Below are 24,301 nucleotides of genomic sequence, written 5' to 3' on the forward strand. Positions count from 1 at the left end.
CTAGGTGAGGGCCAGCACAAGTGAGATAGGAGGGAGTCCTGCCTGCTTCCCAAGGGACATGCACAGGTCCAGTGCTGTAGGGAGATGAAGACATGCCTGTTGATCATCTGCTGGCCACCAGCATGGCATATGTGTAGCTGGCCCACCAGAGCATGGCACCTGAGCTGGCCAGGGAAGCCAAAAGTGAAATCGATGCAGGGGCTGTGTGGATGTGCCACCAGGCATGTGCATGCTCTGGACCCTGCTCTCTGGTGGGCCTTTAGCTCTACTGTCAGGGAAACCCACTCCAGAAAAATCATGCTGTGGTCTGTCTCCTGCTCTGTCTCTTGTGTGCTTTGTGGAACTTCATCAAGTCATGAGAGTTGTGGTCCCAAAGCAAAGGCCTGCTTGGGTTGGCCTGCCAAGGCCTATGATGCCTCTGCTCTGGGGCAGAACCAAAGCACAGGAGTGCTGCACTGTTTTGGCAGAGCTGTCACCCCAGGAAGGGAAGCTCCACATGGGCCTTTCTCTGTGTTTCGCAGGGAAATCTTCTGAAATGGAAAGAAGAGGCTGTAGGAAGACCTTTAAATAGGGGAATGTTTGGTTTGCAGATATGTAGAAGCTATTATTATAAAAACAGAGTTTTTGCAGTACTACAGAGCTGAATCTCTAACCAGCCAGGATAAAGGATGGAATTGTATTTAAAGATGATAGTCTTAAAGGAAGTGAAATTTAGCTCCTGAACTGAGTTAGCATTATTACAATCTGCATGTCTTCTCAGAGGGACTGAGATGGTAGGGTGTATTATTATATCCTGCTTGTAATAATATTTTCCGTGGTGTAATGATGCTAAGATTGACAAGCTCCCTAAATATGGGAATGCTTTGAAACATTCACCTTTCCTTCCTCTTTCAGCAAAGCAAATATTATATTAAAATACAAAAGGTAAGCTCATCAGAAAGAAATATTTCTGTATTGATGAAGGGCAAAGAATAACAAAAGGAGAAAGATCGGTCCTGAATCTAATACACCAGACACAATTATCAGGATTGTCTCTCTTCTGCTTTCTCTTCCAGGCTCCAGGAGAAGGAAGAATCAATTAGCCCTCTGCAGACTATGACCTTGAAGGATACAGCTTTAAGGGGAATATGCTGAGTAAGACAGAAAAGAGAGGAGAGGAGAAAAGGATTTAGAAGCTCATGGAAAGGATAGGCTCAGAAACAGTACATCAAGCACAGAATATGAAATGCACATTTTTAAAAAAAATTTCTGGACTAGAAAAAAAAATTCAGCACATTAAGGGTTTTCTGGGAACAAGAACCATGAACATTTACCTCACTCTGCCTGAAAAGAAAAAAAAGGACACTGAAAGGCAAAAGAAGGGACAATCCAATTTGCAGATGCTACTTTTCAAGCCATGTCACTGAGAATTTTATAGCTGTCAAAGGCATTAAAAACAAAAGTTAGCACTGATGCAATCTGTCAACCTCTCCAACAAATCTTGCTCTACATAAAACACAATGATGTGTTTGAAATGCAGCTGTTTCAAAAACCCCAAGACAGTGCTTTAAGAGCTGTCCAAAAAAGTTCTTTTCATGCCTCTTGGAATTCTTAGGCAGACCTTCTGCAGTGTATTTTTACAGCTAGATTCTCTTCCTTTTCTTTGCAGAGAATCAGAGACACTTAACATAGTCAGAATTATGTACCCCAGTTAGAATAAAGTCTGTCTATGCAACATTCTCCCCTAGAGCAAACCAAACTTGACCTGCTACCAGTTCTCCCTCTCCTTTCAGTCTATAGCCATGGAAGTCTACAATGCCTTAAACCACATTTATGTTTAATAAATAAAGCAAAATTAAACAAAACCCCAAACCCCAAAAACTCCTACACACACAAAACCCCCAAATCAAAAAAAAAACCAAAACAAAAACCCTCAACCCAATCACCTAACTTCTGAATCACCATAATATTTCCCATATGTGAGCAGATCTGAATGCCGATCATGGCTTTTTGTCAGTGACAGCTCCAAAGAATCTTTTCTGTGCTCCTCCGCTCCTTCCTTTACTTCAGAGATGAAGTTAGCCTGTTATTGATAAATGTTTGCCACAAATGTGGAAATTCAAGACGGATTCTTGAGGCAATTATGACTGAATAGTGGTCTCCGGTCACTTTATGAAGCAAAATGTTTTAAAAAGTCATATTTAATGTCAGAATATTTGCACTACAAAAAAAGATTTTATGCATCAGCAATATTTAAAAGAAAGCTCAGTTAGTATAGTTCTATTTAACTGCAAGGTGGTTAATTCAAGTAATACCACAGACAAAGCCCCCTGTCATTTAATGGTAGAGCAGTATTTCTCTATTAGACTGTTTCCATCTGACAAATTACTTTTAATCTGAAGGATGGTTGTCACCCATTATCTAAGCAAAAGGCAGCAAGGTTTCTACAGGAATACTCAGGACTTTCTTTCACTGATTCTGGAACTGCTGTTTAAGGTTGACTCCCAGCTGGAAAGACCTCCTCTGAAATCACTGTTGTTATGCTCATTTTCACTGGCATAGGGGTTGGCCTAAAATGTTAGATCTAATCCAAATGCCACATATCTATACTGAGTCCAGTCTCAGTGGTGTTAAACTTAGAAGTGAACTTCTGGTGACTTCAGAGCTCCAGGGTGAGGTCCAGTATATGCCATCTTCAATGTGGTCAACCTGCAGCATTATAGGGAAGGCATGAGGGAGAATAAATGACATGGGGTGCTGCATGGAGATTTGTGAGGAATGCAGTTTTTCACTCGGATCACCGCAGTTTTCCACAGGAAATCTCAGCCCTGTGCTCTCAGCAGAAGAGTGTGCTGCCTTCTCTTTTATTAGAGTTACATAGCTTTACACAGCTCAGGAATTGCTGGCTTGATTTGCTTTGAATCTGATGGGTTAAAATCATAAATGTCAAAGAAATGACACTTCCGTAATGCAGTATTTTGATGATTTACGATTACTACTGAGAAAATAATACAGATACCATTTTTTAATTTGTTTTTATGAAGAGCAAAGACTAAATTGGGAATTGACTCTTCCTACACTGGCAAGAAGGCTTTCCTGAAATGCCCTACAAAAGGCAGTCGGGCAATAGATGAGAAACAAGTTAAACAAGAAGCTGCTCCTAGAGATGGGGAAAGACACAGAAAAATGTATGCTTTGCTCTTAACAGAAAGGCAAAGATCATAAGCTAGATGCTAAATTAATATTTCCCAGTTTCTAACTGCTTCAAATCTACTATAGCTTTTTCTCACTGTTTCATGAGGATGACAAGGATATTTGTCAGCCACAGACTTCAGGAAGGATGTACCAGAAGTGCTCTGCGGGCAAGGCAAAGAACACACATGGAAGATATAGCACAGGAGATAAAGTCAATTTATAAGGAAAATACACCATGTGGATGGAATAGCTATCAGATAAACCCTTGAAGCAAATCATGTACTTCCCTACAAGTGAATGCAGAGAAAAAGGTGATACTACCCCTTTACAGACATCTCAGACGAAGTCCTGCATACCTCAGAACAAAGTTCTGAGGACTCCAGATGCTGTTCTCAGAAGGCAACCCATGCTATACCTGTCTTAGCATGCTGAAGCTTTGCAAGTCAATCACATGCCCTCCTTGTAAGACAGTCCTGGAACAGTAAAGTGGTTTTTTTGTTTGTTTGTTTTGGTGGTGTTTTTTTTTTTTATTTTTTTTTCCCTTTTCTCCTGTGAAAGGGAAAAAAAACCCAAAGAAACACATAGCTTTTACTTACAAAGTTTTGGAGCAGTTTGGAGATTGGTTTCTGTTGCTTGTGCCTGAGACACTGTGGTAGGCTCCAGGGTGGGTGGTGACAGCGAAGGTGTGGCAGAGGACAACAACCCAACATCTAGGATGCGGTTATATATCGAAGGCTGGAGGAATGGTTTGGAGGGTACAAGTGAGCTGTCACTGTGCGCTGTCACTTCAGCCTTGCTCTTGGGGCTAGGTACGAGGAAGGGTGAGGCATACACTTCCGAAGGCACCCAGGCAGACAGAGCTGTAGGATCCACAGCACTCTTTGGGTCTTGTCCTATCCTCCCAGGGTCAAGGTGGGTAGGAGAGTCATACTCAAAAATCTTGTCCACGAAGACCCACTTGAGGCCAGCAATGCAGAGGCAAAGGCTAAGCAGGCAAGCCAAGATAGGGGCGATGCAGATCTTTTCAGAGTTGAGGCAGCCCTTCAGTCGCTCTGCCTCCAGGCACACACAGCAGGTTGTGGCAAGGCCTGCTATCCCCTGGACTCTTCTGTCCTCTCTTTGGGTCCCCGGCATGCTCTCCTCATCCGGGAGCCCATTGAGGGACGCATCAGGGCTCAGCTGAGCTGAGGGGCTGGGGAAAGTGTCGGCAGCTACTTCAGACATGTTTAAGCATCAGCACTCAAACAGCTCACCTCCAAAAGGCCTTAACTCTATCACAGTCCATTACTGTGAGACACAGACAAAAAGAGATGGTAGTAATAGTCACAGTGCTCTGCAAAAATCACAGAGTGGGAGTCAATAAAAGGTCGAAGCTCAGCAACATCATCCAAACTGGAAGAGGAGTAATGCACAGGAAAAATTAGATCCCCCCGGTCCCTGTGCCCCCAAGCCCTCTGTCACTGTCTCTGCTTCTCTGAAGTGAGAATAGCTTTGCAATTACTGAGCTCCTGTTTGCTAGCCACTTTTATAATTCCTTAAACGCCTCCCAAGCAATTCCAGCTCTTCTGCAGGGGGAAGAAACATTTCCCCGAAAGCAAGCACAACAAAACAAACAGGGGAAAGGAGGGTGATGAGATAAAGAAAACCACAAACACTGCACAAACTGACCGGATTAAGTAAACCAGTAGCCCAGAGCGAAAGGCAAGACTCTCACCTTGAGCATCTGAGGCTGGTATCTGCTTAGACGAGGAAAATAATTGTCATGCGGTGGAAGGAGCAAAAGCAAAATCTCTAACAACAGCGGCAACGGCAGAAGTGACAGTAGCAGCAGCATCCTGTCGTGTTACAGCGGCGGCTGAAAGAGGCTGAATCATTACAGAGCAGCAGGTGCTCGCTGTCTGAGCATCACTGCAAACAATATCATTACAGAGAGGTTTGAAAGCAAGAGCGATGCCAAGACGGTGGTAACTCCCTTTATGTCCCCTCCCTCTTTGTCCTCCTTGAGCGTTCATTCACTTTCCTCCGTTCTCCCCCCCCCCCCCCCCCCCCCCCCCGCTTCCCCAGCCCCCTCGCAGCTTGTTTCCCTGATGTACAGACTCGCTCCTTCCTCCCCTTCCCCACCCCCCGCACTCTGCAGGGCTGCTCTGAGTGAAATCAGTACACCCAGCAACGCAGGACTGTCAGTGACTTCCTATTTTATCCAATTAGGAGGAATAAAGGCCATCAAATCAAAGGGAGGGAGCGGAGAGGAGTTGCGCACCCACCACTCCCTCTCTCCAGGCAAAGCGTGGCCAGAGACGGCGGCGGCCATCGGTGGCAAAATCCTCCGGCAAGGACCGGGTGTCGGGGAGAGCTCTTTGGGTTGAACTGGGCTCTCTTAGTCTGATAATTCGATCCCTCCCAGCGGGAAGACCTCTTTCCAGAAGCAGTTTCTCCCTTCCTGCCACCTAGAGACAGCTTTTCTTTCCAAGCTCCTGAATAAGTTTTATTTCCTAGGAATAGGGCTGGAAAGCATCTTAGATCAAGCAGAGGAAATAAAAAAACCCCAAGCCGTTCCCACCTCTGATGAGTTTTCATTCAAGTTATTGCAAAGAGGTCTGCTTTTTTTTTTTTTTTTTTTTTTTTTTTTTTGTAATTCCATTTTCCAACCTGCTTTCCAAACCATTTTTCAAACCCAAAGAACCCCAGACTTCAAACTAAAGTCAGTTCCTGAATGCACTTCTTAAGAGCTCACATGTTGCTAGAATATATCCTTACTCACCTTAGACTAAAAACAAAACAAAACAAGAACAATTATATTATTATTATTAATTAAAGACTTTGTTTTAAATTCAGCGGTCATTTCTCAACTTTAGTAATATGTAGCACTACCAGTCCCACCAGTGCAGTAAAATACAGTGGTAAATCAACAGTTTGGTTAACATAATGAAAGTAAGACTAGAATCAGATCTATTCCCAGTCTTTTGTTTCTCACTGAAAAGTACACCTGTGTAACAATAAAGACATCAATGAAAGGGCAATGAGCTTGTAACACAATTTCCAGTTCCTTGAACTTAATGAAAACATTTGCATTGAAGTTTTGCTGGTGAGAATCCCCCTTTCTCCTTATTATAAAGGGCTGTAGGATGCATAAGGAAACAAAGAATCAAGTGCTACAAATTCTGAATTAATTTTTGTTGATGTCATATGTAAGCACATGAAAGGTAAATTACTTTGCAGTTACATATTTTTGGTAGTGTCAAAAGAGGCATCTGGCTCTATCCATATTCTGTCTCTGCCTCCAGCTCCACTCCCATCTCACCCTCCTTCCACGGGAACATTAGTAACATTCGCATGAAAAAGATTTATCAAAATCTCAATTAATCCCATAGTGGTTTTATAGACTGTCATGTCAAGGACTAATTGACGGATGTCTGATCACAAACCTTCCTGTGAGGTGGTAGTAGTTAACTGAAGTAACCACAATGCTACTATAATCAAGTGCCTGGAGCATTTACCTTAAAGCACAGCCAGTGATAACACTCTGAAAGAATGAAAAAGATAAATCATCCTATAATCTAGCCTACATTACCACTGAAGAGTCTGGTCCTTAGGTTAATGATGTGATCAGCAATCTCAGACAGAATGAACAGCTTGCACTGCATATTTACATACATGGCTTCTCTTATTACAAAGCACATGCTCTCTTTTGCTGGCAATATCCTGCATCAGTGCAGCCTCTCTGAGTACCTCAAAACCTATTTCAAACAGCAGTAATAACACAACCTCTGTAGAACGTGTAACAAAACAGCAACATTGCCGTGACAGGTGTGGTGGTCTGTGGCTACAAGTAAGCACGGTTTGTAGGGAAAGGATGTACCGTTTATTTGATTAACTGATCCGAGAAAACCAGACATACTTGTGCACACCCGAGTTGGTCCTCAGGTGTGAAGCTACAGCATCACTCTTCAAAGTGAGTGCAAGTTGAAAAACAGCTGGGAATATTCTGTTCATTACACAGATGAGATAGTATAGCACCTGAGTGCTCAGCAGAAATTTTTTAAAATTACTTTCCTGCTTTATCCATGTCTAGTTTTTCAACCTTTCTATTTCCAGTAAGAGAATTTTCCCTGCTGACACTTCTCTGAGTCTGTGTTTAATCCACAGTCCTGTCTACATCTTTTCTGCACTAGGTTTCCCGGCAAACTGCCTGCGTTTAATCGCCAGTAATCTTTGCAACCCTCCATCCTATCTACACTAATCTGCTCTCCTTTAAACCACGTTCCTGCTTTGCTCACACCTTCCGGGTGCTGTGCGGAACAGAAACGTACGTGGAGATCTTGCACCGTCCTTATAAGGGTTGCCACGAAGTTAAACCGAACACGCAAAACTGCACAGCTGGACGGAGGGATGGCGTGCTACCTGCACGGGGGAGGCATTCGGGGGCTCCTCTGCATGTGGGTGCATCGCCCCCTTTCTCACCCTGCTGCCGCAGGGGCCGCCAGTTCGCACGGGCCGGGAATGGGCTCTTCCGAACGGCTCCTGCCCCAGCCCGGCGGGCTAAACTGAGGCCGGACAGCATCTCTCCCTGCCTTTTTCTCCTCCACCGGCAGGCCCGCCCCGCCCGCAGCAGCTCCTCCCGGCAGGCAGGCAAGAACACCGCACACCCCCCGCCGGCTCCGCGGCCGCAGCGTGCCTGTGGTCTCTGGCTCCCGGCCAGGCTGCAGTGCCCTCCTCCGCTGCGGGTCCCTTCCCCCGCCGCACCTCCAGCCCTGGAGCGCAGCCTGCCTGCCTCAGCATCACGCAGCCGGCTCTGTCCAGACCTCCTGCCCCTCCTCCCCCTCCGCAGGAGAGCCCACAGAGCCGCTTTGGCCCCCCAGCTCCGCAGGCGCTACGGGGCCTGCGGCGAGGAGAGTGGGGCGGCTCCCGGCACGCTGCCCCCGCCTTCGGAGTGCCTGGCGGCTCCCCCTATTCCCCTTCAAGAAGGGCGAAAGCAGGTGCTGAATCATCGGCCAGCCAGCTTCCCTGGCCCCGCTACACAGGTGGCCAAAGCCAGGGCCCCAACACAGCCTGCCTGCCATTCTGCAATCCTGTACCTCACGGGCCGGTTTCTCCCGGGACCCTTTGCACCAAAATGAAACACGGTGCTCTCCACCGCGTCGGAGTGGACAGGGGAGCGCATTACATTCTGAGGCAGCTCTCGAGGCTGCAGTAAAAGCTGATTGATGATAGTCTCTCACTTTGGGTCTAAAGATAAAAGTATAAACTGAAGGTACAGTTTGCTGACTTCGGGGTCCCTTTCTGTTCCCCTTGCCCCCAAAGCAGTGGAGAAATGCTTTATGCTATAGCTGCAGACTTGAGCTTTCTATGTTTCTGTAGTTATGTGCTAGCAGTGGCGTGCTGTGCTTAAACGTGGATTCTGCCCTGGCTGAAGGAAATGAGTGGCCAGGAACAGCCAGCAATTGACTCATTGGAAGGGAGGCCCTGGAAGAAATCAAGTGGGAGCATGACCTTGAAGGTAGCAAAGTTTTACTGGGGTAGCCCATTGGTAGTAAGTACAGCAGGATAAGGAAGGAAATTACTTGCCTTTTTGCAATAAGGTTAGCTTTGTGCACAAAGATTTATTCCTGATTCCCACGTAGCTTGGGTCTCTTTGGCTTAGAGGAAAATGCAGTTTGAGTCTACACTAATGAAGCTAATCTATGACTGAGATTTGGACTCCTGCCAAATAACAGGTTGAAACTAAGAACCTTAGAAAACTGTAATTTTACTTCATGGAGTGTGTTTGCAAAGAATCTAGTGGAGTTTTTTTTTAAAGTTTCACTCCCAAAAGGCTCAAGGAAATAACACAAACCACCAGTTTTATGGGTGCCAAAATGAGAAGAACTTCGTATTACCAAACTGCAGATGACCATTTTCTCTGGCCAGCCACAAAGATGTGAATAGATGTGTGATTGTGACCGACATCATCCTGCAAATTAGAGCACAAGTTCCATTTAACTCAGCTGACCCTTCAGTCATACCATAATAAGACCCAAACCTGCTCAAAGTTCTGGAAAAGTAGGCTTGGTGAGTCATTCTCATGGGAGCCATTGGATTTCAAATATCTCTCTTCTTTAAATAAAGTCTCAATAGTCCACAAAAAGTTTTCCTAAGAATTATCTACTGTCTTGCAATTGCTGGTACATTAGGAAATTAAAATACCTCTTCACAAGTGGTATGACAGCTTAAGAAAGAATACTCAGAGGACCATACATCAATGTAGGACAAGTGATCTGCACCCCCTCCCCTGACGACCGAATTCCTGTAAGAACATGCCCATTCTTCAGTAAGAAGCAGCCAGCAACATGCAGCACCAACTGCTCCATCATGTGTTTGATTACACCCCTTTTTCTACCATACTTTGAGAAATTAAAAGCATTGTAACCAAGACTCTAAGAAGAAAAAAAAAGTGCACGTTCATTAAGAAGAGATTGATGGAGAAGATAAAAGGATCGCTTTTTATTGATTGCACTTTCTTCAAATTAAATAAGTGCGCTATATAAAGATGGAGGAATGACCCAAAGCAAGTGATCAGGCCCAACGAGCGACATCACTGCCAGCAGTCATGGTATGGGAGGAGAGGGCCATCACACGTGGTACAAAATGATTCATTTATTCATCCTTTCAGTGTTTCACCAATCTCCCTTCCATAATCCAACTCCCTTGGACTGATGCCAACATTTTTTGAGTCCTTCCAAAAACCCTTACTAGGAACTCATCTCTCAGTTCAAATGGCACAAGGAGAAGAATTAATTTTGCTTCTGTACTGGTCCTGTCACTGAAACTCCAAATGTTAAAATAGGACAAGCTGTCACTTGCACACAGACATCCTATTTTTCACCTGATCTAATGCAAACATAACATACATGACAGTGCTGTTTTTATGCTTCTGCCCATTTCCATCACCTTCTTCCCTTTATTTGTTTTAAACCCTCTGCCCATTTGTCACCATATGTGAGGAGATGAAACACCAAGAAAGAAAAGGCAGGAAAAGATGAACAATGAAAATAAGCAATTATTCAAGCATAGACATGAGGCTAAATATGTCAATGTCAGCAGAATCATTTAAGTGCCTAATTTGGTTGGTATAAAGGATTGCTGTGGGAAGACCTCCTACCCTCAGACAACACAGGAGATGGGGACATGAAGAAGCCATTCTAACCCTCTTTGTACCTTCAAGCCAAATCAACTATATTGGATGCTGGTGTGTCAGAAGCAGGTCCCCGCACTAGTATGTTTCTTGGAAATGTCTGAAAAACAGTGTCACAAACAGCAATGATTCTGAAAACATTTGGGAGAGTTCATGTTGCCTCTGTAGCAGTATTTTCTGTATTGGCATCACATGTACACATTTACACCAAGCATTTACACTCTGTAAGTCCAATAGCTGAGTCTTGCAGAAACAGTGATATGAAAAAAACTCAACACAACTACAGTGGCTGTTCAAAGAAAAGTATATACTTTAAATAGCCACAGCCAGTAATTGAAACTGAAACCTGCCATGAGATGAGCTGTTATTTCAGGGGAAACAAATAGATATTCTGAGTCTTTTCATCTTCAAGTGAAATGTAAGAGACTGAGTTTCTTTTATCCTATTCTAAAGCAGAGCTAGTGGCACTACATAAGACAAAAAAATAGGACATCAAACCATGAATGTCAGGGTTTTTCATCAATGGCACTGACTCATTTCCCCAGCCTCTGCTAAATCACAAAACTGGGATGGTCCCCACCACTGTTCAGTTATCTCGACCATTTAGAACGTTTAAAAGGTGCAAAGACCAGTTAATGTACTCTGCTAGGCTCTTCTGCCTGAGGGCAGCAGCAGAGAGACAAAGTGCATGCAATTCAGAGTTTTTTAATTTGTTTGTTTGGGGGTTGTTTTTTTTCCAGGTCTGACATCCCCTTCACTCTGCCACTGGAGTCTCCAAACAATCTGTGAAAATTTTCACACTGTGGCAATGCGCTGGAGCAGCAGAGCAGTCACAGGGTTTAGGCTTGGTCATTCACTCCCACCTACCTTAGTGCACTCCTGCTTTTGAACCACTTTATTCAGACAGAAAAAAATCCTCATGGGTATTCATAGGACAGTGGCAGTACTGCTACTTTGCACAGGCTTAGCTCTGCAGGATTTTGTGCTGTCAGCCTTTGTATTCACAGTGCACTGTCTGCTGACAAAGTCACTGGACAGTGATAATTTGAGTCAAGGTCCTGAAAACCCTGAATCAAGGGATTATCCCTCCCTCATGGACACCCAATTAATAAAATACTTAAATGTGCATGGAGTTAAACAAGTGGTGAAATGTCTCCCTGATTAGAGATGGGCCACGTCATATATCTAAGTGCCTTTTTGAATCAGAGCCTAATTCAGGAACTAAGAAGGTGTTTTTTGGACCATAGTGCAGAGGTTTCATGATAAACAGTTTGGGCAGCAATATCATCCTTTTCCTTGTCTCTCCTTTCTTCCTGCTCTGTCTGTTCCGTTACTTGCCCTAATGCAGTAACATCGTTCAGCCCTAACTCCCATACTGGTCCTGTAAATATCTATCTATCTATCTATCTATCTATCTATCTATCTATCTATCTACTCTCTAGACTGGAAGAAAGAGAGTAGGACCATGCTCCAGAGGCCTGAAGTCCCTTGATCCTGTCTCCTCACAAAAGACTTTGCATAGCCAAACCATGACCCAAAGCCCTTCCTGAATCTGGGCTTAATTTAGGCAGAGGCTCATAGATGATCCCAACAGGATACGCATCACTCTGAAAAATTCTGACTCTATTACTGCACCTTTTGGGGTTTTTTGTATAAATAGAATTATTTTAGTACCGCCTGTATTTTCAACAGCTGCTTTTTAAACCTTAAGGTACCATAGTTTACTTCACTTTTTAATATTCTAACTACACATGGAGTTTTTCATAGAGTAACCCTTTTCCATATGTATATTCAGTAGTTTTGCTATTAGAAAAGCAAAAAGAAAGAAGTCAAAGGCATGGAGCCAGACTAATGCATGGAGGAATTCCTGTATCATTAAATATATCTGTATTAATGATAGGACATTAACATGTTTGTGGCTTGGACTTTTAAAATACATCTTACACTACAGTTATACTTTAAGAATCTGCAAATGTCAGAATTCAGCTTGCAGAAAATATTATGATTTCACCTCAAGAGCTGGTTTGCTTAGCAATTTTCTACAAATACCTCTAAATAATGAAATTAATCCACCTTATCCTAAATTGAGATATTAATTCAATTACACTTGTTAGGTTCAGTTCTGGTCATGTCTATAAGTTGCCTGATTACGCACAAGTTAGCAGAATTGAGATGTCCACTATTGAAACAGATAAGCCATACAATATTTTTAAGTGCAAAATTTCAGCAATAACAAAAACAGCAGCTCTCATCATGCCTTAGAATTTTAGTGCCTAGTAGCATTTAATATTTAATGTTTAATATTCTTTCTTAGTGCATTCAGAAGACCATGGAAAGCATGAACCACTCCTTTGGCACTGGCTGGAAAACTGTTAATTTCCAGCAAAATAAGAATTCAAACAAGTATGACAAAAGAGATTTTATGTTTAGTAATGAGTTTTGAGTAGTCTAATCAACTATGCTTTTATTATATAGCTATGTTGTAAATGTAAAACCTAATGTGTCACAGTTTTATCACTTCTGCATCCAGGCTTTTTTCTGTGCTCTGTGTGGTCTAGCAGAAACGCAAAACTCTCATCTTCCAGAAATCAACTGATTTAAGGAAGTTAACTTTTTTCACACACAGGACTTCACTGTTTGTGCATCAGGCTGAGCCTTGTCAAGAGCAAGAGCAGAAAATGGCAAAGAGGAAACTCTGAAACATTAGAGAAATGTTCATTTGCAGTTCAAAGCTACAGAGCAGACTCTGTGCTGCTCCAGACACTGACCAGACCCTTACACCAGGGTAAACGGATTTATTACAACTTGTTCATATTTAACACATGGACATACAATAGTACTGGGCAATATGGGCTACTGGATGACACAAGTCCTGTAATGCAGCTTTGGAAACATCCCCTTCTGCAAGACATTGAACAACCTAGAAATGAAGCATCAGAGGCTGTGATAGAGCTGATACATGTATACATATGTATCAGAATGAGTTTATAACTATAATTTCATTTAAAGGATTCATTATTCCTGCAGCATTTCCTGCATTCACACTGTAGGTCATGTCCACTGGGGGTGCATTATGTGTGCCTGTATTTCACTGCAGAGGCTGCAGAGTGGCAGTGAGACCACAAAAACAGAATGGAGATGACAGCCTGTCTTTTTCCTTCTTCTTGAGGGTGCCTCAAGGAAGGAAAAGAATAAAGGAATAAATGCATTTAATCTGAAAGATTATTTGAAAAGGTCGTCCAGAGAGGCAGGGCTAAGGTCACCCTGTATTCGGTGTTCCCAGCCAAGCTCATCCAAATTAATATCCAGAGAGAAAGTCAAATAAAATAGAGCTGTCCTCAAGTACACCACTGTTAGTATGCTATGCCTGTGGTGGAAATGGTGGCTGTGGAGAAGGGAGGTCTATAGGGCTGCAAGAAAAAGAAAAAGGCATTTTGTGTCTTTGGCCTGTATGCATATAGATGAGATGAACAGCATCCCTAAATCCCTTTCTGATCAGGGCCACAGCTTGAAGCCAAACCTTATAAAACCCTCCCATTCCTTCAGAAATTTGCTTCTGCAAAGATGGGGTCAAATATCTTGCCCGTGTGAGCAAGATTTCAGCCTACTCAGCAATGGCAATAGAGGATCTAATAAATGCTTTCACTTGAGAAATGCTTTGCTCTTGCTTAAACTCTGCATACTGCCTAACTGTTGCTTAACTCCAAATAAATTAAAAGCTGCCAAAGGGCAGAAAAACCTCTCAGTGTTTCTGATTTCACATTAAATCCTTTGTTCTTCCTTCAGCTTTCCAATGAAGGAACTATATTTTAACAACTTTGCACATGGTAGAGGAGAAAACAAGGATGTGACCAAAATAGATTTCATTCTAAAGGCACCAGGTCCACAGGGCAAAGACCAAGCTCCCAAGGATGGACCAGTCTGACACCCATTCATGGGCAAAACATTTCTACTTATTCCAGACACCTTCAGGTCAGTTAAGGAAGAAAAAGGCAGGGGGTCTTAAATTTTGAACTCTTTTTGCTCTGAAGAATAGAGATCATGCTGCTGCTTCACCTATCAGTTTGAGATGATTCTCTGGAGGCCTTGTTAGTAACAGTTGAAAATTATGTGGGAATTTTGGTAGATTGTGTTCCTTTCCTTCATCAGGCATCAATTCATGGTTTCATCAGGAGAGCAGCCCTGCACATCTGCATAGAGTTTGCTCCTTGAGGCTGCCTTGAAGAATACAATATGACTAAAATTTAACCAAGTGAACTGAAAAAAAAGGTCACATTTTGGCCTGTATTGCTGAGTATGTGCTAGTGACACTACCCAGAGCAGGTGTGAGCAGACCATACACTTCTCTTTCTAAACTAGCCTGCTTAAGAAGTGCTAGTATTACCCCAACAGTGACTATTAGGGTTAGACATGGGCTAATTAAAAACCTATGCAGCTGGGGTCTCGTCAGCATTAATAATTACTTGTATCTGTTTCCACCCCACACCTCCATCTTCTTTCCTCCTCAAACAAACAAACAAACAATAACAAAAAAACCAAACAAAAAAATCCCCCCAAAACCCCCCAAAAAACAACAACCCCCCCCCCAAAAAACAGAAACCCAAAAACTCCCCCAAAAAACCAAAACCAAAAACCAAACCAAACCAAAAAAAATCTCTGTCCATGTATGTAATTACAAGAAACATTATGAATTATTAATGTGGCTGCAGCAGACAGAAAGTTCAGGTTTACTGCTTACCAGTGTCGAGGTAAGTTGTAGCTACTGGCAACAGTCAGCTTGCCCGTGCATTAGATAATGAGACAGTTTCCAAGAGTTCCAGCTGAAGAGGCTAAATAATACCATCTATTTGGAAAAGCACAGAAGCTGGAAGGAATGATGCAACTGAATTTACTATTGAGACGGACAACAATGGACAACCTGTAGGAATTATTCCAAGGACAATTAACTTGTGACAGTAAGGTTCTGCATTTTCTTTGATCCATGAATGTGATTATGTTCAAAAGCAATTACACAAGCTGGAAGTCTCCAGAGGCTGGGCAGAGAGGAAACACATACAAATAGTGCCCCATGAGACAAAGCACTCCAAATAAAGACCTTTACCATATCTTTTTCCTACCAAAACAACAGTGTTTACAGTGAGGTGGAAAAAGTATTTGTGTATGTCTTATGGTTTCAAGGAATATCAGAGAGGTCTGGCCAGAAGTGCTCATTTCCTGGCACACCAGTGACCTATGATTACAGACATGTATCTGTCAAACAGGTGTTTGTACATTAATGCTGAAGAAATGCCTTTCAGATTTCATTTTCTGTTGCTTCGTACAACGTATTATGCTGCACAGAATATGGATACAGAGCCAGAACTCCTGAAATGAAGGCTTAATGCAGCAGAAACATACTGTGTGACTTGAACAAGTAATAAAGTTACTGATTAGATACACAGATTAGAGTCATGGACACTAATTCAGATCTGCTTCCCCGGCAAGATGCCTTTGTGCAGTTTCAACCTGAGTCACATTTTTTTCCCCCTCCTGAAAGCGTTCCTTTCTTCGTACAAAATTTGTAACTGCTCTTAATAAAGTGCTTAAAATGTAAAAAATATAAAAAGCAGCAAGGAGCTGTCCTAAAGCTGAAGTGTGAGAAGCTTCTCCCACAGACTGCTGATATATCTCCCAGATTTTGGGGATCTGCCAAAAAAACTCAAGTAGACCCCTTCACAATAGGTCATAGGGGTGGACCCTGGTCTGCATTCAGAACCAAAGGCCTAGCTAGCATGAAATTTGGCAAACATGCAATGTTAAAGCTTTGTTGTCCCAGTCACTTGCACTGTTACTGAACAAGTGCTGCAAAGGATTGTCATGACACCTACCATTTGGGTTGTAGTCCTTCACTTCACTCTACTATCTGCCACAACCCTAGGTGATTCTTGCCAAATGTTTATTCTTTCCACAATGGGAACAGTTGGTCATAATGGAGATTAGGGTAAAATACACAGCAGTCTTGCCTTTGTAGATGACTTTCTCCGGTTTGAGTGGCAACAGTTAACTATGACCTTTTCAGCTACCCACAGCCATTGACTATTTCCGTACTGAAGACAGGCTTTTTAATACTACTGTGGGGAACAGTGCTCAGATGACAGAGAAATCCTTTGGTAATTATTTGGACTAATCCTATTAGGCAAGAAAGACTTTCAATTGCTAAAGCAACAAAAAAAAAACCTTCCAGAGAAGGAGTCCAGCACTTCAAATTAAAGCAACATGACCGTTCAGTCCAGGATAGCCTGATTACTATTGTACGTAACAAAAGTTGTGTTAACTGAAATGAAAAAATATTTACATTTTAAGAAGTTTATTTAAAAATTTTAAAATGCATTTGAAATACCTACAAATTCAAAAGACTGCTTCCCTGCATGTATTTAATTTGCACTTTACTAGTCTACAGTTCCACTTGTATATTTTGCAAGTAAGAGTAAGACTTTTACAGAATGGCATAATTTTATAAGGATTTTGCTTAGGCTCCAAATTTAAGTTATGAGTGAGGATACAATTTATGTTACCAGAATTTCCTGTTATTTTAATGCTGTGGTAGCATGATAGTGTTAGGATTAACTCCTTCATGCACTCATCAGTAATTCAGCTGGAGTGTTTAAAATGACAGTAACTTGATTTTTTGAGCAATAAGAGGAATTATTCTTCTATGGCCACCAGTCAAACAAGCAATCTTTTAATAAGGCATATACAGGCACTACGTTTCCTTTATGAGGGAGGGAAAAAAAAAAGGAAGCCAGTAAAAAAAAAAAAAAAAAATTGCACTCAGGCACTTAAAATGGACCTAACTTGGTAAACAGGCAGATCCAGCCATGTGGCCTTGGGCATTTTCATTTGCCTTCTCACACCTGCATGTGTACATGTCTCTCCTCCATTCCTTACCCTAGAGGGTTCTGAATGAACCAGAATCCTGCTCAGATCCTTTTGCCATCATACACCTCACCCAAGGTGTTAACAGAACTTTTGGTTTTATTTTAAAATAACCTATCATGGCTACCCTTTTCTCTCCCTTGGGAGTCTTTCTTTCCTGAGAGCATATTTTCAACACTGGCACTATAGACTGCTATAGGAAGAACTTCCATGTTCCTCTTGCTCAAGGAAGTCTCCAGCTTTGCAGGAAATAATGATACATTTTTTTACATCAGAGAGGTAAATGTCACTGAAGCTTTTTTTTGAAGATTTCATGAACAGAGAAGAGACATGGTGAACACTCTCACAGAAAAACAGTAGGTGCATTTAGGTGATCATAGTCTAATGTGCTTTTTTCCCCACCCTCCTCTTTACAACTGAGGAATCCCTCAATGGCAGGACCTAGGAGATGGACAGATGTGGAGACAACTTCCCATGCTCCATCGTAGTCATCTGCAGCATGCTGGCTGTCTGACTGACTTCCCACTCAGCACATGATCATGGAAGAACCTTTGGAAATTTTTTGGACTAATCCTCGTAAGAAATAATTTCAGTTTTGAGGCATCCAAAGTCTTTCTGGGCATCCTCTGGGGTTTCCACATGTGCATTTCAGAATCCACGGGTTGGTCCCTAAGGAGCCAACTGTTGGTGTGGGATTCCCAGCATGCAACACACATTCTTATTAGTCCCAAAGGATATGCTTAAGGCTGCTTGGGAATTTTTTCCTCTGACCAGTGTCTTGTTAATGTCCAATTACTAGACAGTCTTTTTTGAACAGAAGAATATGTCCTCGTGACTGCTGTCCCTGTGATACATTTTTGCATTTGCAGATGTACAACCTCCCTTAAGTTACAAAAAATCTAAGCAGGCTTGCATATCCGTTAAAAGACTCTGGGAAAGAAAGACTGTTTGATGCCTGACCAGCACCACCAGTTGTGTTTACCCTGAGCTTGAATGAGAAAATGAAGGAGAAAGAGGCAGATACTTTATGGGACCTCTCTCCATTTATTTAGCAAATATGCAAGTAACTGCAAGACTTCTTTACAGCCTTTCACATAATGAAAACACAGCAAAATATTTTTGTAAGTGGTGGGAAATATTTTTATAAGTGGTGAGAGAATGTGTGAATATTTAATAAAAACGAGGACCATCTGAAAAGTACATTGCTGCTGTCAGTAATTAATGTATGAGTTATAAAACTCAAGTAACTAATTTTGAGCCTGTCTTCTTTTGTAGAGCTGTCTTTCTAGCTGAGATCAAACACATTGTTTAGCGAATCAATCCCTTTCCCCCTCCCCACAAACATTCCTATTTAAACATCTACATTTTCTCATAGTAACATTATACATTGTATCTGAAATTGAAATGATCATGGAAATTCCCAAAGGAATCTGGAGCAGGGCTCATGCTGCTCTTGCTGCACAGGAAATGCAACCATTCTTACTCATCCTTCCTCTATAATGAAGAGTCAGATTCATTGTCTTGCTGTGCTGAGGAGGAAATTGCTGCATAATCTCCTTCCACAGCTAGACAATCCCCTCTTTCCAAAGCAGGCTAAGCTGCAAATTCTCCAGACATATTTGATGTATTTCTAATCACAGTGGGTGAAATGACAGGGCAAAGGCGAGTGTCAGTGACATTAGCCTTGTGCTAATTCCCTGCTGAAGACATTGTTTTCCATGTATATTCACCCACATATTAATTGTGGGTGATACATATTAATTGTATCTGCTCTGGGACAAATAACCCATGATCAGGTCAAGCTGTGACCATTCTTAAGATCAGTTAGAAGCCTTGAAAAGACTGACACAGGGATATTTTTTGGCACTTCACATGGACTGCAAAATGAGATCTCTAAGGCTTCCCAGTTTATGATCTTACATCACCAGTGTAGTGAAGGGAGTGCCTTCAGACAGTCAGAGTATAACCTTCCATCTCTTGAGCTAAGAGAAGAACTTTTGTGGTCTGTGAGGAGATGGCCAAATTATGCCTCTGCAGCCTGTCCGGTGATTTTACAGTCCTCTGCAATCAGATTTTCCTGTATGGGGAATAGACGCATTTCTTTTTTCCAGGTGGATATACTAAGGAAGAAAATATCTGCCATCGAGAGGCACTTATATGTTTAGGCTGCATTCAAGTAGAGTTCTTACGGAAATTTTGAGAAGAGATTTGATACTTGTATGGCAAATAGGAACGTTCCTGGAATAACAAAACTAAATGCTTCTTATGCCCAGGTTAGTACACCTCATGCTCTAGCACATATGTCAATAGTTAAGCACGGGAAGACAAGGATGACATTTTCTAGGTAATGAAACAAGTTCACAGTTTTCCACAAGGACTGTTTTTTACACCTGTCTCTCCCTTTTTGACCTCACCCACAGACAGTGGACAGTAATCAGCAAAGTACTGACTTATAAATTGGAGAGGCCAAACAAGGTAACAGAAGGTAATACAAACAAGATTACAGAAGAGACAAGACACCTTATAAATCTAACTAGGGAAAAATAGGAGTCAGAAAGGTTGAGTTTCCTCTCATGGTCACACTGTAGGACAAAATTCATTTAGCAGAAGCATCATCTTTTTGTTGTGTCTTCCCCCAGGTCCCTGAGGCACCAGTTACTACATGTGCCTGAGATGAGAACACAGAGCTTGGTGTGCAGTGGGGCTGGCCAGCTTGCCTGCTGATGCATGTCTCTGGCTGTTCTGCCTCCCTACCATCTGTCAGCATGGGCTGGTGGCAGAAATTTTGCGCAGCATCAAATGCTGCTTTCCAGTACAGGTCAGCTACCCTTTCTTTCTTCGGCCAGGCAGAGGCGATAGGGCACCATGACTGCTTCACCTGTAGTCAGTTTGACTGGCTGACAGCTGGGACTTTTTAAAAAAATATTTCAGTTTTGACAGTTGGCATTGTGTGCAGAGATTGTGCTCAAAATTATTTGAAACAACTATTTTCTGCAGAACTACTAAGGGTCAGGACATGGTCCTGACTTGGACTGAGAAGAAAGAGTCCTCAAAGATCAGAAAAGCACACAAAGTTCTTTAAAAACTCACAGGAGTGAGTTTCAATAGTCAGTGCTTCTCACAAATGCTGTAATGTACTTTGACACACTGACAATTTCTTGAGATAATAAAAGGGGAGATGCCAAGAATATGGCAGTGTCTAAGAAGTGAGTGAAAAGATCTGATTGAGACAGAGGTTAAGCAGAAATTCCGACTTATACAACCATGCTTTCCTCTCCTTTCTGCTTATGCTATTTTTTCCTGGGATCCACTACCCCTTCAATACTAGGATGTGGCAGAGGAATTCTGGAGCAGCAGATCTAAAGAAGTGATAACCAATTCTCTGCCTGCCTCCCATTTCAGAGTTAGCTGATGCCCATTTCCTCTTATAGGTCCTTTTAAAGAATTCTTTTCTTCCTTAAGGAATCTCAGAATTTCCAGCAATCGTGTGTGAATCATCAGCTCTGGCTAATGTGTTTCTATTAGAGCTACTCATGCCACATTGTGTTCTGAAAATCTGATGACAGTAAAAATGCTTGACTTTCTCTTTCTTTTTCCTCCACCCAGAGAAAATTCTTCATCCACTGCTTCATACATAATTCTCTTGGGTTGTTGTGAATGACAATCTCATATTTTACAAGATATTTACAGATAAAAAAAGCTATTCCTCAGGATGAAACAACATCCACAGGAACAGATTCTTATCAAATTAAAAGAAAAGTCTCCCTCCCCTGTACACAGCCTTCCTTACTGACCATCTGCTAATAGTGTCCATGTGTGTATGAAATTCATTTGCATATTTAAATTGAAAAGCTCCATTTTCTCAGCCTGCCTATAACTGTGCTGTCTTGCTGGGGTGAATATTAGGTCTCTGATATATGCATATTATCCAGTGAACATATAATTGCAAATGCAATCCATATCCAATTATCTGGGGTTTTACTGTGTATTTTCTACATACAACTCAAGCAGTAAGTACAACAGTATATTAGCTCAGGTGTCTATTTGACCGGAAGAATTAGTAGGGTGCTGGTATTTAGCTCTTGACCTTGGAAGTGTAATTCAGTCATGGTGTTGCTGCCAACTTGAGAGGTCACTTACATACTTGATGCAGGATACAGACATTGTGGGTAAGACACTGAGAATCCTCTCCATCTGACAGAAATATGCAATTGGACAGGTTAAGGTAAACAGTCGCTTAGCCATGTCTAATTTCCTCTTTCCTACCTCCAGAAAGAAATTTCACCAGTGCATGGACCAAACACACGGGCTGATCACACATGGAGAGGATTTCAGACTTGTCTTACCTCTCATGACACTTGGGATTGATCTGCCACTCTCAGTGATCACAGCTACACTGGCATGACTACTAGTCCACCAAAAAAGATACTGCATTCCTTCCCTGGATCTGTCTTAACCCGCTCCCTCCAAAGTGAGAAATATTTAAACGAGTTAAAAGGATGTACTCTCTGGATGCAGCTTGCCTAGTAGCCAAGAACAGCATCTGATTCAGAGCTCATTACACCAGGGATCTGAAGCACCAGTTCTTCATCAAGACAGATCGATATGCATTTGAATGAGCTGCATCACTGCTCAAGGCAACTCTTCATCCTTCCTGCAAGATTAGTGTTTAAGATTCTTCTGGCCTCTCACAGTCTCTGAGACAACTGTTATCTTACTGTCTGTCAAGTATTAGTTGCCACTGTGTCAGCTAATGGGTTTTGTGTAGATCATTAAAATGTTCAAGAACGATGCACAGCCTCCAGCTTGTTTTAAGCCAAATATTTCCCCAGTGGGAAATGGAAGGAAAGAACCATCCCAGGGAAATAATAAAAGCCATACTAAAAGTAAAAAAAGTACAATGGAAGAGTAGACTCCCATCCTATTTCACCTTTTGCCTGTGTAATCACTCGATGTTTGTACTGTTTTAAATAACATAAAATATTAAGGAATTCAAAACAATCAGTGTAAGTTTTGGACTTTCTTAGAATGGAAAAAGGCAGGAGGGGGGTGGCATTTAATCAGGCGAAAGCACCAGACATTTAAAGCTACTGTTCTCTCAGAACAATAACTAAACTGTTGAACTAATGCCCCATGGCACTGGACATCAGTGTTTGAAAGCTTACAACAGAATTTTAGTTACAACTGAAAGAACATTCTCTGTTACTATACATAAAAACATAGGCATTTCAAACGAATAAAAGCATCACATGTGGTTACTCCCTTCTAATTTGAAAAGACTAGAAGAAGCTTTCTGTCACTGGCAGTTTGTGCCACAACTGGCACCAGCAGATCAAATGAGTAGCTTTCTACAATGCAGGTAGCTGTGGCTTTCACAGCTGGGTATTTGCCTGCAAAATAGATTTAATTGAAAAAACACCTTAATATTTCTTCCCTGGACTGTGGCTTCTCCTTTTCTTTTAGGAACCAACCATTCCAGTAAGACTTCTCATCAAATATGCTGACATTTTGGAAAGCTCATCTAAATACCTGTCAGACACTTGACTGTGTTAATAGGAGTCATGTTTTGGATCATTGTGTATATTACCAGAAAGGTATCAGTAATAGAGTTCAGATTCCACTTTATAAACCTCAGAAAAATAATCACTGTATTAAATTCTGAAGGGCTATTACCACCCCGTGTATAAATGGCAAACTTTTAGATAACCTCAATGGCACATGGTATTGGTAAAACTTTAGGATGCAGAGCCGTCTCCAGTCAAATCCTTATCTGACATCAATTCTGAACACTTAAAGCTCTGAAGCAAGGAGCTTTTCTGTGTTGAATGAATGAAACAGAAACAAATGAACAAACAAAAAAGCCAAATGCTCAGGGCTGGAAAAAGGGTTGTCTCCTCTGTTGGCTAAGACTGCAGTCCAGTAGATTTATCTCACATCTCTGTTCAAGAGCAGTAACCATGGCTGCTGAAGGTGGGAGGGCTGAGGTGTAACGCCAGTTGCTTTTTGCCACACAAATACACGGTCACAGGGAAGGCTGAGATGAGATAGGCAGCCTGACTGCTCAGATGTTCCAACATTGCTCAGCAGGACAAATCATGTTGTCAGTATAAGGGCAAGCACGGCTAGGCTACATATACATCACATACTGCTTCACTGTGGCTCTGCCCTTCATTAAAAATTATTTATATGTGATTTCTTCCAGTTTTTATGGAACTTGTGGGAACAGTGAGTCTCAGCACATCCAAGTGGTGTTTTCAAGGCATTACTATAGTTTTATAATTAATTCCCTCTGGCACAGTTAAAGACACCTCTGAGTCTTTGGGGTTTGCAATGTCTGAGTGAAGAGGGAAGGGAGCTGGGCTGGCAGGGTGGTACCCGTACTGTCTCTTGGTAAAAGTCTCAGTGCACTTAATCCTTCACATTGTGCTTAGGTGTCTTGAAAATCAGTAGCTAGCATGGCCCGAAATGACACAAGAAAGCATGTTAATGATGAAATGGGCAAACACTGTTCCAGCACTCCACACAGCACTCTAGATTTAGCCTTTATGATCATCATAATTAGAAATGCCCCCTGCTATTTTAACTTGCAACAGAATTGATAAAATTTGGAAACTGGAAGGCTAAGAAAATGTTTCCTCTTTTCTAAAAAGCAGATTGCTGTAGAAGGAAAAACTTGGAATTACTTTACTGAAGGATCTCAGACAGCTGGATACTGTGATTAATATAAACTACCAGTAAGGCCTATATAGAGCTCTGTATATCCACAATGAAGCTGAAATGTCTAGAATGAAGAGTTGCCAGCCAGGAAAAGAAAATCTTATCAGGAAATGCAAGAGTCTTTATATACATACATAGCTGAAAGAAAATGCTGATATCCATCAGACAATCTTAAAAGGGCAATTGCTTTAGGGCACTGCTTTCTTTTCAAAAAACACAGAGTGGGTGTTTTATGATACTTTCCAGCTATGGTGGATGCAACTCAAAGTTACTGACTAGCTGGCTACTGCTAAATATTCAGGAAGATGGAAACCTAGAAGGAAG

The 24,301-nt window shown here is 41.9% G+C and overlaps 2 protein-coding genes across 8 annotated transcripts in view; both read right to left on the reverse strand.

The window, feature by feature from the left end:
• The window catches only part of NRG1 (neuregulin 1), a 177,254-nt gene that overhangs the window by 95,867 nt on the left and 57,086 nt on the right, over window positions 1-24,301 (reverse strand). For 4 of the 7 annotated variants that reach the window (XM_066181599.1, XM_066181597.1, XM_066181603.1 and 1 more), the window contains exon 1: window positions 3,771-4,701. The exons of 2 other annotated variants lie outside the window; for them this stretch is intronic. In XM_066181599.1, the coding sequence (XP_066037696.1) occupies window positions 3,771-4,398 (628 nt within the window). In that variant the 5' untranslated portion in view covers window positions 4,399-4,701. Of the gene's footprint in view, window positions 1-3,770; window positions 4,702-4,888; window positions 4,971-24,301 lie in introns of those variants that run through there. One more of the 7 variants, XM_066181598.1, reaches the window with a different exon arrangement.
• LOC136288445 (uncharacterized) lies at window positions 4,782-5,151 on the reverse strand. The gene has a single exon (XM_066181604.1). The coding sequence runs from the start codon at window positions 5,006-5,008 to the stop codon at window positions 4,847-4,849; it is 162 nt and encodes a 53-aa protein (XP_066037701.1). The 5' UTR covers window positions 5,009-5,151; the 3' UTR covers window positions 4,782-4,846.

The sequence above is a fragment of the Chamaea fasciata genome, unplaced genomic scaffold (assembly GCF_029207755.1).
Source record: "Chamaea fasciata isolate MVZ Bird 193981 ecotype frontalis unplaced genomic scaffold, bChaFas1.0.hap1 SCAF_4, whole genome shotgun sequence".
In the NCBI taxonomy this organism is placed as follows: Eukaryota; Metazoa; Chordata; class Aves; order Passeriformes; family Sylviidae; genus Chamaea; species Chamaea fasciata.